The following is a 16,430-nucleotide window of genomic DNA, read 5'->3' as shown; positions in this document are numbered from 1 at the left end:
CTTATATATTTCTCTTATTGCTTTAGCCACCAGGAAGCTCAGATCTAAATCAGAGCAAATTTATTAGTTTGGGTTTAGCATTTCAGTTTTCTGGTTTCTTTCCTTCTGGCCCGTGTTTTTTATATTGGTTGCATAAATTCTATTGCAAAAATATACTGTATTATAGAACACCTTAAATCCTTTTTAGGAGGCTGCATGGAAATGACAATGTAAGGTCTTTATTGCATATTCTTAGATTCCTACTGGGAAAGAAACCTGGATATCCCTCTTACCCTCATTTCCATAGGACTCCATTTATAAAATCCCCTGAGACATGGGTACTACTGTTCTGAGTTTTGGGGGAATAGCTAGGAGCTTCCAAAAGATTATATCCATATAGAAAATAAAAAAGTTTCCTCACATGATGGTCCCAACTTTGGAGCCAGATGAATGTTTGTGGAGTAGGTGGCCAGTCAGATTCTCATTTGAGCAGTTAATAAAGTCTATTGCCCCTTGATGGATTTTTTTCTGCAAGCTAGAATTGATCTGTCCTCTTTGTGATTTGTGTGATGGCAGGGAAACACCAAACACCATCATGACTTGGACCACATGGGAAAAAAAGAAAGAAAAAGAAAAAAGAAAATCCATTGCCAGGTCTTTCCAGGCGTAGAAAGGGCTGGAACTGTTGGGGTAATTTTATTTGATTTATTGGAAATAAAGTGGATCTTATTAACATTTTAATAAAGAGAATCTTTTTGCACTGAGCTGTAAGTGGCCGCCAGTCCCGGGTGCAATTCCATTCTCTTCATAAGTGGAATCTGCTGGCGATGCCCAGCGTGATTTGTGAGGCTGGGCCCCAACAGTCCAAAAAAAGCAAATGGGCTGCCTCCTTTGAGGGTCTCGCTTTGCGCGAGGTGCTCGCCCCGTATCTGCCATGCAAAACGAGGGAGCTTTATGAAGGAATCCGTCTTGTAAAGCCATTGGTCCTGGTCATCAGCCTCTACCCAATGCTTTCGTGATGCTGCCGCTGATCTATTTGGGAAGTTGGCTGGCTGGCGAGGCAGAGCCTCTCCTCAAAGCCTGGCTCCCACGGAAAATATGCTCAGTGCAGCCTCGTGCATGAATGAAAACGCCGCCGGGCTCTTCTAGTCGGGCAAAATGCAGCCGAGAACTCCGCTTGCCTTGTGTATTCTCCTGTCCCAGGTAGGGAAGAGGGGCTGCGGGGGCGCGCCCTGCGCCCTGGATCTGCATTCCGATTGCTTGATGCCGGCAGAGTGAGGGGGCTTTCGGGGCGCTAGGGGACTCCTGGAGCCCTGGCAAAGACCGCCCTGGGCTTGGAAGGGAGGTCATTCTTCCCAGCCCCAGAGATCCTAGGGCGTCCCGGTTACCCACTCCGCCGTGTGTGTGTGTGTGTGTGTGTGTGTGTGTGTGTGTGTGTGTGTGGTGTGGTGTGTACGTGTGCGCGCTCGCTCGCGTGAAGGGGAGAAGGAGAGAGCTCCGGAGTCCTGAGTCCTTTATTTTGCCAGCCGGGGCGACATTCTCGCCTACATCAAGTGGCGTAACTTTGATTCGCCTTCTCCCGGAGGCTAGTGTATTGGAGAAAGACTCAGTTGGAAACGACTCCAAGGAGTCGTTATTTTACCAAGCTCAGCGCGGATCAGGGAAGCGCCGCTTATGTCGGGATTGTGGGCTGCTCTGCGGCTGGAGAGGATGGCCTGGCATTGCTGACTTCCTGGGGCACCCGGGCCCCTTCACCCAGCCCGGCGGGTGCGCGCTGGAAGGTGCCTCGGGCTAGCCTTGCGCAGCAGCGGCTGCTGCTGTCGCTCAAAGGCGCCTGTGGCAGTTGCTCCTGCTTGGGGGTCCTTTCCTTCCCCAACCTCAGGCCCGGAAAGACTGGAGTGCGTCCCCTGTCAGGGCACAGGCCCCAACCCCCTACGCTACACCCCATTTGTCCAGCTAACTGAAGCTTCAGCCCTGAGCCTTGGTTGCCGCCTCTGCTGCTTTCTTGGGCGGGCAGGCAGGCTGGCGCGGAACACAGAGAAAAGTTCAAGCCTTGCCCACCGGGCCACAGCTGCCTGTTAACCCTCGGAGGGAAGGAAGGGAGCGCTGCGCTGTGAGGGAAGCGCCCTGAGATTCCTAAAAGGGGACGATGGAGACACGGTCCTCCAGCAACCACCTATGTATCTGAGAGATCTCTGGAAGTTTGTGTGTAGGAAAGCAGTATGCGGAGGTGCTGGAGGCTAAGGGGCACGCCCAGCAGTGCTCAGGGACCCAGTCCTCTAGGTCTCCCTGGCAGCCTAGAAAAGGAGGGAAGGAGACAAGGAGTGCCTTGGGGTGCTAGAAATGGGTGTTGAGTTTCTGGCAAGGATTCCTGGGTGCCAGGGGAAGAGGCACATGTATGAGTATGTAGGTGAGAGGGAGAGTGAGCAGCTAGGGTCCCAGGCAGGGGCAGGTTAGGGTGAGGAGATGCAGTACAGCCTTCTAAGGGGAGACCACTGCTGGGTCCAGGCTAGTGTTGACTTTGGAATTTGACCCATGTCCCATGGAGAGCACTCAGAGTGGGGGTGGCAGTGTGTGATAGTACTTGGAGCCTCCTTCCCCCACTCATACTCCCTTACTCAGTTGTACTCCTCTTCTACCAAGGTTTGCTGGTTGATTCTCTTAGGGTTTCTGTAGCCTTAAGTCCTGCCACAAATCCTATGCCTGTCTATGAGCCAGGTTTCCAGACTTTCTGGACTAATTATTCCCGAGGCTGTATGTAGGGATATGCAATCCCAATTCAGCAGGGTAGTGCAGAGAATGCTTCTGATTCAGACAGATCTGCTCTGCCATATGCTAGTGGTACCACTCTGGGCAAGTTGCTTAATCTCTCTGAGCTTCCAGATTCTCCACTGTAAAATAATCTTATCACCTTCATAGGCTTGCTAGGCAGATTGTATTGCATTGAAAAGGATGTCCCAGGTAATGCAATTACCATGAGGCCTGGCTCACAGGGAGCTGTCGGTGTCTGGGAGCACTTACCACTACCTTACCTAGGACTTCACAGTCTCTGTGGGCATGCTTTGCCCTCAGTTTGGATTCCAGGGCTTGCCCAAAGTTATGCCTCATTTTGAACAAGACAGACCACAGCACCCAGCAATCCTTATGCACTGGGGGCTTCTCACATGATGCCTTTTGCAAAGCAACTGGTGTGTCTCCTCAGCCAAGGCCCAGCTAGCACAGGTGGGTTCTGAAGACTCACAGCTCACTCCGTTCCTTTAAAATGAATTAAATTGCCTACCCTGAGAAGCATATTTCTCTTTTAGATTATTATGCATAACCAGAGCAAATGTCCACATTAGGTCAGTAATTGATATCCTGGTAGCAGTAGCACCTTGCAGAGAAATCATGCTGGCGCAATCCAGTTACCCAGCAAGAGGCTTGAGTGCAGAGCTCTTGAGGGCCATGGTGGGGAAAGTGGGGAAAGTCTTGGGGCCTTTGAGTCAACAAGAAAAAAAACAAAACTTTCCTGAGGCAGAGAGAAAACAGAAGAAAGGGAAAAACAATGTAATAAAGCAAATTAGTCACTCAGCCCTCATGGTGTTCAGGCAAGCATGTGTGTGTTTTTCCACCTCAGTGGTAAGGTGCTGGGTCCAGCTTTGGAAGATATCAGTCTCTGTAAGTTTATTGGCTAGGTTGCTCTTTTAGGCATTGGCGGGGCGGGGAGGGGCAGGGAGAGGAATTCTAACCAACAATGGCTGGGAACTGGCAAAGTTAAGGACAATCAGCTCTCTTTTCCCCTGGGTGTTTTGAGAAAGATTGTCCCAGAAGTGGCCTCTGGAATTTGGCTATAATAAATAATTTAAAAAAAGAGCAGCATGAGCTAGAAATTCCACTGTAAATATGATTCCCCCTCCCATATTTGGGTATCACAACTAGCCAAAAGTTCTAACAATAAATGAGTAATCCTCCAAGAATTAGGATTTTAGGGAGTGGTTCAGGTTGGAGAGCAGTCACTTAGGAGTGACTACAAATGTTCCACAGAATTCTGAGGTGCTGATTTTAAAATGGGAAGTCTTTTCTTGGAATCAGAATCTTGGCTTTCAGGATTTTAAGTGAGAATCAGTGTCTTCTAGTGCCCCTTCAACTTCCTATATTATATTCTAAGGGCAGTGTTTTTTTTTGCAGAACCATTTTGATGAGGATAAAAGATTGAGGGTTGCAGAAAGTACTCCTGCCCTGAGAAGGGTTCAGCATGTAGCAGCCTATGAGACTTTAATAGCCCTGGGGAAACAGAGATATACGTGGTGAAAGGAATTAAAGTGGTAGAGTTAATGTGTCTGAACAAATTTTTTAGCAAGTCCCCAAAGACATTTAATAAACTGCAAGGCTGAATATGTGATCTGGAATTTATGTAATGCCATAGTCTGTATTAAAAGCCTCAATAGTCATTTTAGCCAATCTCTCCTACTCTGTCTCCCCCCTTCTCCCCTTTTTTTAATTTTTAGCCCTTGGGTTTTCCATTAAACAAAATCTATTTCTAGAAGTATTCTGTATGTGTTAAAACTGCCCAACAAACCAATGTACCCAATAACTGCATTATCTGTAAGTACCAGCATTTAGATGTGTACATGGAGTCTCAGTCTGAAGTTCACTGTTTAGGTAAAAGTTCAGCTAGACTCTTGAGGATATCCCTCTTTCTTTCCCTCCTTTCAAAAAAAAACAAACAACAAAACAAAGCAAAAAAAAAAATAGTTCTTTGAGGAGTAGAGCTAATTTCTATTTAGTGGGAAGTAAGGAAAAGGAGAGAAAAAACCACTATGGATTCAATTCATATATGAATGACATATCATCTAAATAGCCAATAATGTGTCCTAATTATCTTTCTCTCTGTATGTGACTATGTGTGTGTGAGTGTCTATCTCTACGTGTTTTTATCTTGTTTTAATATCTGTTGAAAAATTTCTCCAGAAGAGGGCTCCATCCACAGCATTACAAAATTCTGAATCTACAGCTCATATTTTAAAGAACTTCAGTATAGCAGCTCCATTAAAACCAAACTAGTTTCCTATTCCCAATTATTTGCTACAATGAGAAGTCCTGTCATTTTGCACTGAGTATCTTTCCTTGTTTTTTTTCCTTCCTTTTTTCCCTATTATAGTTGCTTCTGTTTTATTTTATTCTTCAACTATGTATCCCCTCTGAGTATTAGAGCAAGGAACATTTCAAAGACCTTTGTAGACAATGCAATATGAAATGCAAGGAAGTTCTGAAATTTCCTGGCATTTGACTACAGTTGGACCTAGCTTACTCTTCAGGCAGCCAAAAGGCAGCCACAGTTCTGCCTGTGAAAGGAGATAATCTGCCCCATTAGGTAACTACCCAGAAGAGTGAGTCATGAGCCAGATCCGCTCACCCTTCAACACCAGTTGAAAAAGAGAGGGAAATATCAATCTGTCATCCAATTACAATAATCAGTTGGACAGAATCAAATCAAGTGACCAGTGGTTTTGGCAATGTTTCCACTTAGCTGTCTGCAAGGTGCCCACACGCCTGGGAGGATCTGACCCTCCTGACAGATGCTGCCAATACAATTCCTCACAGCCTGTCTCCTCTGCAGCCACCCAGGGGATCCCGGGCCTGGATCCCCCTACCTGAGCAGACTGTACAAAGGATGACTAGCTGGACTGTAGGATCCCCTGCACCATCACCATACACTAAGTATTGGCTTTATTTTGGGGTTAGGGTAGAAAACTACTTTCTCTACTGGGAGAAGCAGCTAAGAGCAGGCTAGAGAAGAAAGAAATGATCTTTCAAACTTGAAATGCAGACTGATCCAGGTTTCATGGAGGTGAATGGTCATCCTTTGGTTTAGCAGATTGAACCTTGCAATATCAGTTTAATGGTGCTGAAGCCCATCCATCTCAGTTCTGCAAATCTGGCTTCGGGGCAGAGGTTACAGAGTGACAGCCACAGGCCAAATGTAGCTCATGGATGTATCTCTTTGGCCCAAATGTTTTGTAAAGTGGGACATTGTACATTAAAAACAAGTCTAGGTTTCTTGCATTTCTTAAAATCTCAGACAATCAGGCAACCCTAGAGCTGCATTTTTACATGGCCACACCATTGGAGCTGAGTCACTACTCTCCCCTTTAGGGAGGACATGCCTCTGTAGTTTGTCACAGTCCCCACCTCTCCCTACTATTCACCAAGCCCTGTGGTCGGCAAACTGTGGCTCGTGAGTCACATGCGGCTCTTTGGCCCCTTGAGTGTGGCTCTTCCACAAAATACCACATGTGGGTGCGCATGTACAGTGCGATTGAAACTTCGTGGCCCAAGCTCAGAAGTCGGTATTTTGTGGAAGAGCCACACTCAAGGGGCCAAAGAGCCGCATGTGGCTCGTGAGCCGCAGTTTGCCAAGCTGCAGTTTGCCGACCACTGACCTAGCCCATTGTCCGCCCTGATTTTATCAGCTTGCCCCTAGAGCCATTTGTATTGGGAATGTCTGCTTTCCAAAAATTTTCGGCTTCATCAAATTTATGCAGTTAATTTTTCAGTGATAGGCTATTTTAAAAGTTTCCTTTTGATTGTTCTGATTGAATCCCATTTATGTGCACTTTGGAAGAACATGACCAAGGGGATTATACCCTCTTTTTGAGAATTTTATTACCATCAGTGCCACTGGATGATTAGGTGGTATCCAGAGCAACATAACATCCAGACCATTGTTTCCTGTAGAATAGTTACACCCAGGGAGGTGACACACCACAGCTTTGAGGCAGTCTGAGAGCTGGAATAACCAGCAGATTGGTTCACCCAACACATTATTATGCATCGGCAGCCCAGGGGCTCTGGGACCACCGGATAATATGTAGGCTCTAGTGCACTGGGTGCAGCGTTATACAGAGAGCATCCCTGCCCTTGGAGTACAGTGACACACTGGGCACTGGCCTCCCATCAGCATTGCTCACCCACAGTGTGAGTATAACCAGAACATCACAAAAACAACTTGCCTTAATCCTGCAGGGTACTCTGGAAGCACCGAGCTAACAGAAAGAGCATTCGTAACTTCAGGGTAATATCAGCTCCATAACTTTGTTGCCTAGAGTACTTTTATACACAGGGCATTGTTACCCCTAGCACTACCGGGAATTTGTGTAACCGTTTTTAACAGTTAACACCCACCACAGCCCACATATAGTGTTAATGCTGTAATTATTGTTCTCTGGCTCTGTAAATACTAGACAAATTTGTCCACTCATCCCAGTCTAGCAGGTAAGCCTCAGATAATTCCTGTTTTCCATACATACAGACCCCAAAGGTTAGGGTAACAATAACTACACACATATACAGAAACAAAAAGTAATTGTTTTTTCCTCTGTCAGCTGCCAACAGAAGTCAAATTCCTGAAAATTAGCATTAGCAATAGGCAGGTTTTGACATGTCATGTCTCATTTCAAAGGCCCCACTGAGTGTCACCCGATCTGCACAAAGCCCCTGTGTCTCCCAGCTGAGCACAGACTGGGCTGGGTGGAGGGCAGCAGCTGCTCAGCCTAGAGCGGCCCTGCCACATGCCTGGGCAGGGCCAGGAAATGAGCTCAGCCTCTGAGGAACCTGGGGACCCTGCATGGAATGTGGCAGCCTCCATTCCTGCCTTACGCAGCCTGCAGGCCAAAGTCTCTTTCCTCTGGGAGTGGCAGAGAACCACTTTTCCACGTGCCACAGGAGCTGGTACCTGCAGATGCCTGAAGCTTGAGCTTCTGTGATAATCTTCCTGTTAATTGATGTGGGGTCTGTGGAAAGCTGTTGGATTCTGCCAGCAGAACCCATAGCTGAGTCAGGCCACGCCTTCAACTGCCATAAGCTGCTGAGCATCTGGGATCATCTCACTCCAGGGTTACAAACTCTGGCTTACGGGCCAATTCCTGCCTGCAGCCTGTTTCTATGAATAGTTTTATTGGAACACAGCCATGCCCACTTGTTTATATAATTGTCTATGGCTGTGCTTGTGCTATAACAACAGAGTTGACACCATATGGCCTACCAAGCCTAAAATATTTACTATTTGGCCCTTTACAGAAAAAGATGGCTGACTTCTACTCTGACTCAAAATTATAGCGAGAGAGGCTGCAGAGAGCCTTCTCTAAGGGTAGGAGGGCATTAAGGGTCTGGCCATTAGGGATTGTTCCCCCTTAGCCCCAAACAGTCTAACAACTTGACTTCATGGGTATTCATTCACCTGCGACCAAATGGATTCAATAAATATCTGTGATATCCATAGAAGACCTAGTATATTCTCAGGGTACAGTTGCTAGGAAGGGGCTCAGACCCCAAGGTATCCCCTGGCAGGGGACATAAATATCAATTGATGAATAATTCAAAACAGAGACAACTGCTATGAGGGAAGGAAACAATTGTGTGAGATCATGCCATAATATATATTTTGCTTGTCTGTGCCTTGTCTTTCTCCCCCACTAAGATGTAAGCTCCATTTTAGTACATGTTGCTCTCTGAGTGGTTCTGTATCCCTAGTGTCTAGAACAGTACCTACCATATAGTTGGCTCTCCATAAACATGAGTGAATGAGAGAATGAATGAATGAATGAATGAATATAAGAAAAGCATTAGACCCAGATGGAGGATCTGGGAGGCTTCCCTGATAGCCTGATGCCCAAGTTACAGTCTAAAAGAGTAGTGAGGAAGGAACACTACAGGGTGTGGGCTGGGAAAAGCATTCAGAGCAGAAGACACAGCTTGGTGGAAGTCCCTGGGCAGGAGGAGACATGGCACAGCTCAAAGAGAGTGATGTGAGAAGCAGCTAGAGCCGCTGGGGCCTTGCCAGCCACTGCAAGGATTTTGGTTTTTGTCCTAGAGCAATGGGCAGCCATTGTGAGTAATATGGGGAAGATACAGTGTGACAAGGTCACCCTGGCTGCAGGGTAGCAAATGGATTGGAACTGGGTACGAATGGAAGGGAGGAGCCAGTGTAGGCCTGAGATCATGGGAAGAATCTAGATGAGTAAGTGACAATGCAGATGAGAGTAGACACATGCTACTCGGAGCATCCAGCAGATATTTAGGGAAGAACTTGGCAGGGCATAATAACTGGGTTTGAAGAGGGCAGAGCGAGGGCCAGGGAGGTGTTAAGGATGCAAGCTTGAGCTCTGACTCACAGTCGGCAGGACGGTAGAACCACTGGCCCAAACAAGGAACCCAGATATTTGACGCAGTAAACAGGGTCTGAGGGCCATTTCCATGGGAGTGTTAGCCAGGCTGCAGTAATGCTCCTTAAGAGGGGCATCCAGGGCCCCAGTTACACTGGTGCCCACAGATCCTATCTGTGCTTGCATCTGGGATGGGCACTGTGGAGGCCTGGAAATGCCCTTGACTAGAGAGACTAATGTGTAGCCTCTATAATTAACCAATCTCAGAGGCTTTTCATGCAAAAGATATTTGAGTGAAACATTGCCAAGGCATTTAATCGTTTCTTGAACATTCAATCAGCAGCACTAGAAATATTTCTTACTTGAAGCAAATAATGATCCACTACTTTCAGCAATCACTTTGCGAATGCTAACAAACCTTTGTTTCAGCATATTAGATACAGCCTTGCTGACTCCATGTTTCTAGGCATCACAGCAGAATGTTCCCTGGGTGCCAATCAGTGGTGTGCTAGTAAATGTTAACATGGGCTCTCTTAAAAAACAGCAACAGCAACCAGCAGCACAGTGACATTATCCTCACAAGGTGGAGAATGTACAGTTGTCCACTCGCTAAGTATTTATAGAGGCATTTAGAGAATTCATAGGTAACACAAGTGGAAATGAAACCTGCTCTCATGGGGCTTATAGTCTACTGAGGGCATCCAATGAGAAACAAGAAAATAAATAGCTGAAATAATGTAAATTTGGTAACTGTTACAATAGGAAACACTAGGGGCTAAATTAGTACTTGGGGAAGGGTAGCTGTGGCCTCCTTCTTTCCTTCCATCTTTCCTCCCTTTCTTCCATATTTTCTTTTTTCCTTCTCATAATTTTTAATATTGACCAAATGCCAAGAGTGCTGGCAATTTGGGGACCCAGAGATTAATTCAACATAGTCTTGGTCCTCAAGGGAAAATTATGGAGGTTAATCAGGGCCTACAGGTTGCCTGGATCCAGAGGTTCAAGCATCTTGCACTTCTGAGCTTGTGAGAAGTGAGTTTAAATCCTGGCCTATGATCTCACTTATATGTGGAATCTAATGAACAAAATAAACTGTTGAACAAAATAGGTCTAGAGACATGGAAGCATGGAACAGATTGACAGATCTCAGAGGGAAGGGGAGAGAGAGGATGGAAAGGAATTAACCAAAGAATTTATATGCATATATGCATTGCCATGGACACAGACAGTTGTGTGTTGAAGGCCTAGGGCAGGGCAGGAGCTGGTGGAGGAGGGTAATGGGGAGGGGGGAACATCTGTAATATTCTCAACAATAAAAATAAATTTTAAAAAATCCTGGCCCCGCCATTTGCACGCTGTGTGAACTCAGATAAGTTACTTTACTTTCCTCCTCATCTGTTTCCTCCTGTGTCTAAACAAAAAGAGAGAAGCTATACTTGCCCAGCAGGTTTTCCGTGAGAATTAAATAAGTGTAAGCTCATGTCTTCATCTCACCATTGGCAAATGCTAGGTGCAGAAGGAAGGTTGATTGTGTTAACTTTAGCGCAGTGTTCCAAGGGAGTTTATGGCTTGAAGGTATCATGGTGCCTTGGTCTTGAGCATCCTACTAACTTAGAGGGGGAAAATGCATGTGTATTTTAAAATACACAGACATTTCAGAAAGTAAAGTTTGTTCCCTAGAGAAGGATTTGCCAGTTCACATATTGGTAGCTCCACAAAGATTGTTCCCCTGGGGATTTCATGCCTCATAAAATCATTTGATCTGATGGGATCTTATCTTCTAGATATATCTTACCAGCATCTGTCTTCCAGGAGGCTTTATCAGGACAGTATGTGTGTGGATGTCTGTGGTAGTATCATGAGCACTTATGATTATTATTATTTAAAATGCATAAAAATAACTGGTAAATTTACTGTACTGTACAGTTTTCTGCTATGTGCCAGTTGCATGCATTATCTCAAATTGTTGCTGCAATCCATAGAAATTCTTATATATGAAAAAAAGAAGTTCATGATCTCTCTTATATGTGGAATCTAATGAACAAAATAAACTGACAAACAAAATAGGTCCAGAAACATGAAAGCATGAAAAAGACTATTCTTATCTCTATCTATACATATAAAAGCCTAAGCAACCATTACGACCGAACAACCGGAACAACTGGAATGACCAATCGACCAGTTGCTATGATGCACACTGACCACCAGGGGGCAGATGCTCAACACAGGAGCTGCCCCCTGGTGGTCAGTGCACTCCTAGAGCCAACCTCCCATGGCCCCTCCCCCCAGCCAGCTGGCCAACCTCCCACAGCCTCTCCCCCTGGGCCAGCCAGCTAACCTCCTGGGGTCCCTCCCCCTGGCCGGCTGGCCCCCCAATAGGCCTAGATCGCTAGCCAGGTCTAGGGACCCCACCCGTGCATGAATTTGTGCACTGGGCCTCTAGTTTTAGATATAAAGAAAAGTTCAGAGTGGTTGATCATTTACCTAAGGTCACACAGAGCTATTCATTGTGCCTGAGTCCTTGCTTTTGACTGGGACAAACAACCCACTCACATTGCATGCTTCCCCCAGCAAGAATGGCCATTCCAGTAAGAACCTAGTTGCCCTGAGAACTGTGGTACTTCTTGAGGACTCACACATCGCTGGATTATTTCACATTGACTTGGTCAAGGTAACGATGCTGGTAGTCAACTATGGAACATAATTCTCAGGTCACCCCTAAAATATATAATAATTTAGCTTTTGTAGTAATTATCTGGACTACCATTCTTAAGGCTTTCTGGCCACTCAAAGATATATTGGTGTTTTGGATTGAGTTCCCTTAAACATTGGAGGAGACACAGGCTTGGATGCAGGCAGCTAGTATGGGAGATAATCCCAGGGACAGAAGTGAGAAGTGTGAAATAAGAAAGCAAGCAAGCCAATAAAGACTGTGCCATTGAGCTGGTTACTGTCCAAGGCTCATTACTTCTGGAAGAACTGTGTAAAACTCACTTCAGAATGGTCTCTTTGCAAGAGAGAAGGCTGGCGTATACATTCACCTACATTCATCTTCCATTTGTAAAGGGTAGCCCCTGGCACCATTAATTCCTCTGTGCTTCCCTGTTCAGCCTTTGTGGTTCTGGGGGAGCAACTACCGTGTTGGAGAAGTCTGGAGCAGAAGCACGGAGAGGCATGACAGGTGCTTGGAATGGCAGTATATGTTTAGTGAGGGCATGAGTGTGTAAGAGATTCTATTTGCCATCATTATGTGCTACTGCAAACTTCCTCAGTGGAACTAATGATGGAGGGAAGTTATGATTGTTGTTTTCTTAAACCTTCAGATTTGGTTTAGCACCCATCTGCAGATACTCTCTTTCTCACTAGATGGTACCAGTTTGCCAAATCCTACCTTAGGGCTTCATTTTAGACTCACTATTTTTAAACAATTGTAAGGAATAAGTGAGTTGAGGTTGGAGGAACAGAATATGGGTGTTTTGGGGATAGAAGATGAGAGAAAAGTGGTGGTTGTCTAAACAATTACCCTCATTCATTCATTCACTGGCAAATCTTACAGACCACCCGCTCAGCCCTCAACACTCTTCTCAGCATTGGGAATACAGAAGTGAACAGTGCACCCCAAGTATCTGCCCCTGTGAACCTCCATAATGGTTGGGGGAGAGATGATAAAAAATGGACAGGTAGATACATGATGTCTGTCAGGTGGTGACGAATGCTATGGAAACCGACAAAGCATGCAAAGGGATGGACAGGGGCCGGGAGGAGCACAGCCCTTCTCTTATCTGTCTGTCCTGTTGGCTGGTAGTAACAGATTATTTCCATCTGTTTTCTAAACCCAATTCTGCCACCAACCTCTTATGATTATGCTTATATGGTTTATTTTCAATATGAGACTGTGAGCTTGTGGAGGGCAGAAGTGGTGCTTGGCCAACTGGAAGCTACTGCAGCCTAATGCCCAACTCAGCTGCCTGTTGTTGGTTGATTTCATTTGTCTGAAATCATTTGAATTGTTGCTGTTGTAGGCACACAATAGAGTCTTTACTCAGGGGTTAGATTATAAAGTCAAGGTTTACGGCAAACAGAGTTATAATTAACCTTGAAATCTCTTAAGTTTCTCTTTAAATTTCAATGTGTGTGGTTTTGTATATGCAACCTGTGCTATAATCAATATGTAACTGTATAATGCATGCAGAAATGTACAGTGTATAATAAAGAATATACACATGATATAATTTTACAGTATTTAATTGCAGGGCTTAAATTGTTTTGTTTTTTTTTCTTTCTTTCTCTTTTTGGTGGAAGATCTGGATTTCCACTAGTTAAACATGCATATGATAAGACTTTATTCATTTAAGCCGGTTTCCTAATCATATAATTCCCACCAGGCTGTGCCCTGGGGAGGGCAAGAGCTGTGCGCTCTGTGCTCTATTGATCTTTGGATTCCCACCACCAGTCATATGCTCTGGGGCAGAGGAACAGCATACTAGAAATTAAAGCAGCAGTAGCAATAAAGGAGGTTGGCATCTAAATAGTACTTAGTATGAGGTAGGCCCTGTGTGAGTACTTTAGATGTATTAACTAGTACATTTAATCCTCCTAATGACTTTATGGTATCTACTATGATTTTAATTCCATTTCACAGATGGGGAAATTCTGGGGGAACTTGATAAAGAACACATAGCTTTTGAACTCTGGAACTGAGATTCAACCGTAGGCAGTCCTGGACACAAAAGGCTACATGCTGTGTGATTGCATGAAATGAAAAGAATTATCTAGAACAGGCAAATCCATGGAGACAGGAAAGTAGATGAATCGTTGCCTAGGACCTTGGAATAGGGAGTGACTGCTAATGGGTATGGGATTTCTTTTGTGGGTGGTGGACATGTTCTGAAACTAGATAATAGTGATGGTTATACAACCCTGTGAATATACTAAGAACCACAGAATTGTATATTTTAACAGGGTGAGCTTTATAGTATTTGAAGTATGTCTCATTAAATAAGCAAACTGGCAGTTTAATGTCAGGGCCATCTCTGAGCACACACAACCCTTTTTACAGGTGCTCACCACATGCTAGTGATATTCTACCTCATTACTTACTGTATATCAACTCAAAAGGTCCCTGTCTTTCACCCAATTTCAGAGATCAGAAAATTGAGTCAGAGATGCTGAGAAACTTGGACTGATAGTGACCCAGGCAGTTCTGAGTCACACTAGTTTTTATATCTGTTTCATTCATTAAAAGCAATCCTAGCTGTCCAGAGCTGCAGTTAACATGGGCCCTTTATAAAACAACTAGTGACCCAGTGCACAGATTCATTCACATTGAAAGAAAATTAATTAGAAGAAATATTTTAATATCGTTATTCACCCTTTCTCTATAATAGAAGTGTCAACCAAATTCATGATCAACAATGACAGATTGAAACACACACGTATGATTGACGCCAGCGAGAGCTTTATATGTATAGATAAACTTTTTTAATTAGACCCGCTTTCTGATTTAGCTAAACTTTTTTTCAGCCTACTGAAGCACCCCAACTTCTCTTTCAGGTAATTGTCAGCAACACAGCAGTAATATCAACACGAAGCAGATTATTATTGTAGATCATGCAGGGAGAACAAAGGGTAAAATATTTAACTGTAGCAGTGTTTGACTATATTCTGCGCAGTGAGAAAACCTGCAGTCACTTTCAAGCTCCACCATTTCTTATCTCTTTTCAGTCGGGTCAAGTTTCTAAACTTTCTAAATCTCCATTTTTCAGCTAATGAAAAGAAAATAGGATTCTACCGAGTCTCCTATCTACCTACTCCAGGACTTCTGTGAGGATCAAATGAGATGAGGCACGGGAAAACGCTTCACAAACATTTGGTTAAAGTGTAAAATGTTTGCACCTGGCTATAAAGCAAGTTGGGTTCCTGGGCTGAAGAAACTGCAAGGAGGCTAGTTGCTAGGGAGAAGAAGCCTGCCTTTGCTACATGAAGTCATTACCTGGCTCCCACAGTGATGTTTCTGGGCAGGGCTGGGCTGTGGGCCCCATTTTGCACCATGGCGTCTTGACAGTGTTGACTGCAATTTGGTGGGGTGTCACTCTGGGGTGGTGGCAGGGCCTGTGTCCCACTTGGAGGAAGCCGAGTTTTGGTTTGTTGGCGCCAAGTCCACAGTGCCATTTCTTTTTAAATGGCCAGTGTGTGTCATGGCAGCTCCTGCGTTGAGTGTCTGCCCCCTGGTGGTCAGTGTGCATCATAGCTACTGGTTAGACGGTCAGACGGACACTTAGGCTTTTATATAGAGAGATGGTTTCTCACTTTTGTTTTGCTAATTTACAAAGTGGATTAAGATCCACCTTTGTCTCCCTGGTTATTATTCCCATCAGACCCAGGTGTCTCTGGTGTCAGTCCTACCAGAAAAGAAGGTGTGTTAGTGTGGCTGACTTTTAAAAGTAATGAGCATAAGTGCTCAGGAAGAGAGAGAGGGGCAAGAGGAAGGTGAGAGGGTGAGATGGAAAGAGGGGGAGAACTGGGAGAAGAGGAAAGGCTGGAGGGGAAGAGGGAGGGATGGAGAGAGAGAGAGAGGGGGGAGAGAAAGAGAGAGAGAGAGAGAGAGAGAGAGAGAGAGAGAATTGAATTGACATGCTAATTATTATTCTATACAAATTGATACCAGATTGCTGAAAGGCTTTACCCAAATTAATGAGAATGTTTGGCACCCCTGGGTGGGTTCAGTTGAAGAATTCCATAGCTTGGCAATGAGAGGGTAGTCTAAGGCAGGGGAAGGAGCTCTTGTTCCTTGCATTCAGCACTCAGCACTCTCCAAATCAAGCCACCCCCATGCAATAAAGAAAAACCCAAAACTCCCCCATCAGCACTCTTCCTCCCTAGACCTCCTTTGATTCTAAAGCCCCTTAAACGTGGAATTGACTTCTCTGTGCCCTCACTCTTAGGTTGATGATTTTTATTTCTCTTTCATGTTTAAAATTCAGAGTGACAAACCATGTACAGTGCAACAGGAAAGGGAAACAGGGCTATTTTCTGACCAGGATGCCTATTTGTGGTCCTAGAAGGCTAGTGTTTATAAAGGCAAAGCTAAGGGACTGTAACTATCTTCCTGGATCTCCCTTTGGGCGGGGGGGGGGGGGGGGGGGGCGGGGGGGGGAGGGGGCGGAGCTCCTCTACCTTGGGCTGGGGAGTCTGACTCACAGATGACAGGGGGTCTGTTGGGCTCCTCAGGATTCTTGAAACCTTCCCAGGTGACAATAGGGGACCATACAGAGCCACATGAGTGTCTGATTCTGCCCTCCCTGATTA

General features: G+C 45.1%; 1 protein-coding gene across 1 annotated transcript in view; it reads left to right on the top strand.

Annotated features, from left to right (window-relative positions):
• The first annotated feature begins 906 nt into the window (after positions 1 to 906).
• CDH13 (cadherin 13) overlaps positions 907 to 16,430 on the top strand; it is a 1,029,479-nt gene continuing 1,013,955 nt past the window's right edge. The window contains exon 1 of the mRNA XM_070398947.1: positions 907 to 1,182. Within this exon, the coding sequence (XP_070255048.1) occupies positions 1,138 to 1,182 (45 nt within the window). The 5' untranslated portion in view covers positions 907 to 1,137. The remainder of the gene's footprint in view (positions 1,183 to 16,430) is intronic.

Source organism: Myotis yumanensis, unplaced genomic scaffold (genome assembly GCF_028538775.1).
Source record: "Myotis yumanensis isolate MYYU_CA2020_CCGP unplaced genomic scaffold, mMyoYum1.0.hap1 SCAF_18, whole genome shotgun sequence".
NCBI classification, from domain to species: domain Eukaryota; kingdom Metazoa; phylum Chordata; class Mammalia; order Chiroptera; family Vespertilionidae; genus Myotis; species Myotis yumanensis.
This window is presented reverse-complemented; position numbering and strand designations above follow the sequence as displayed.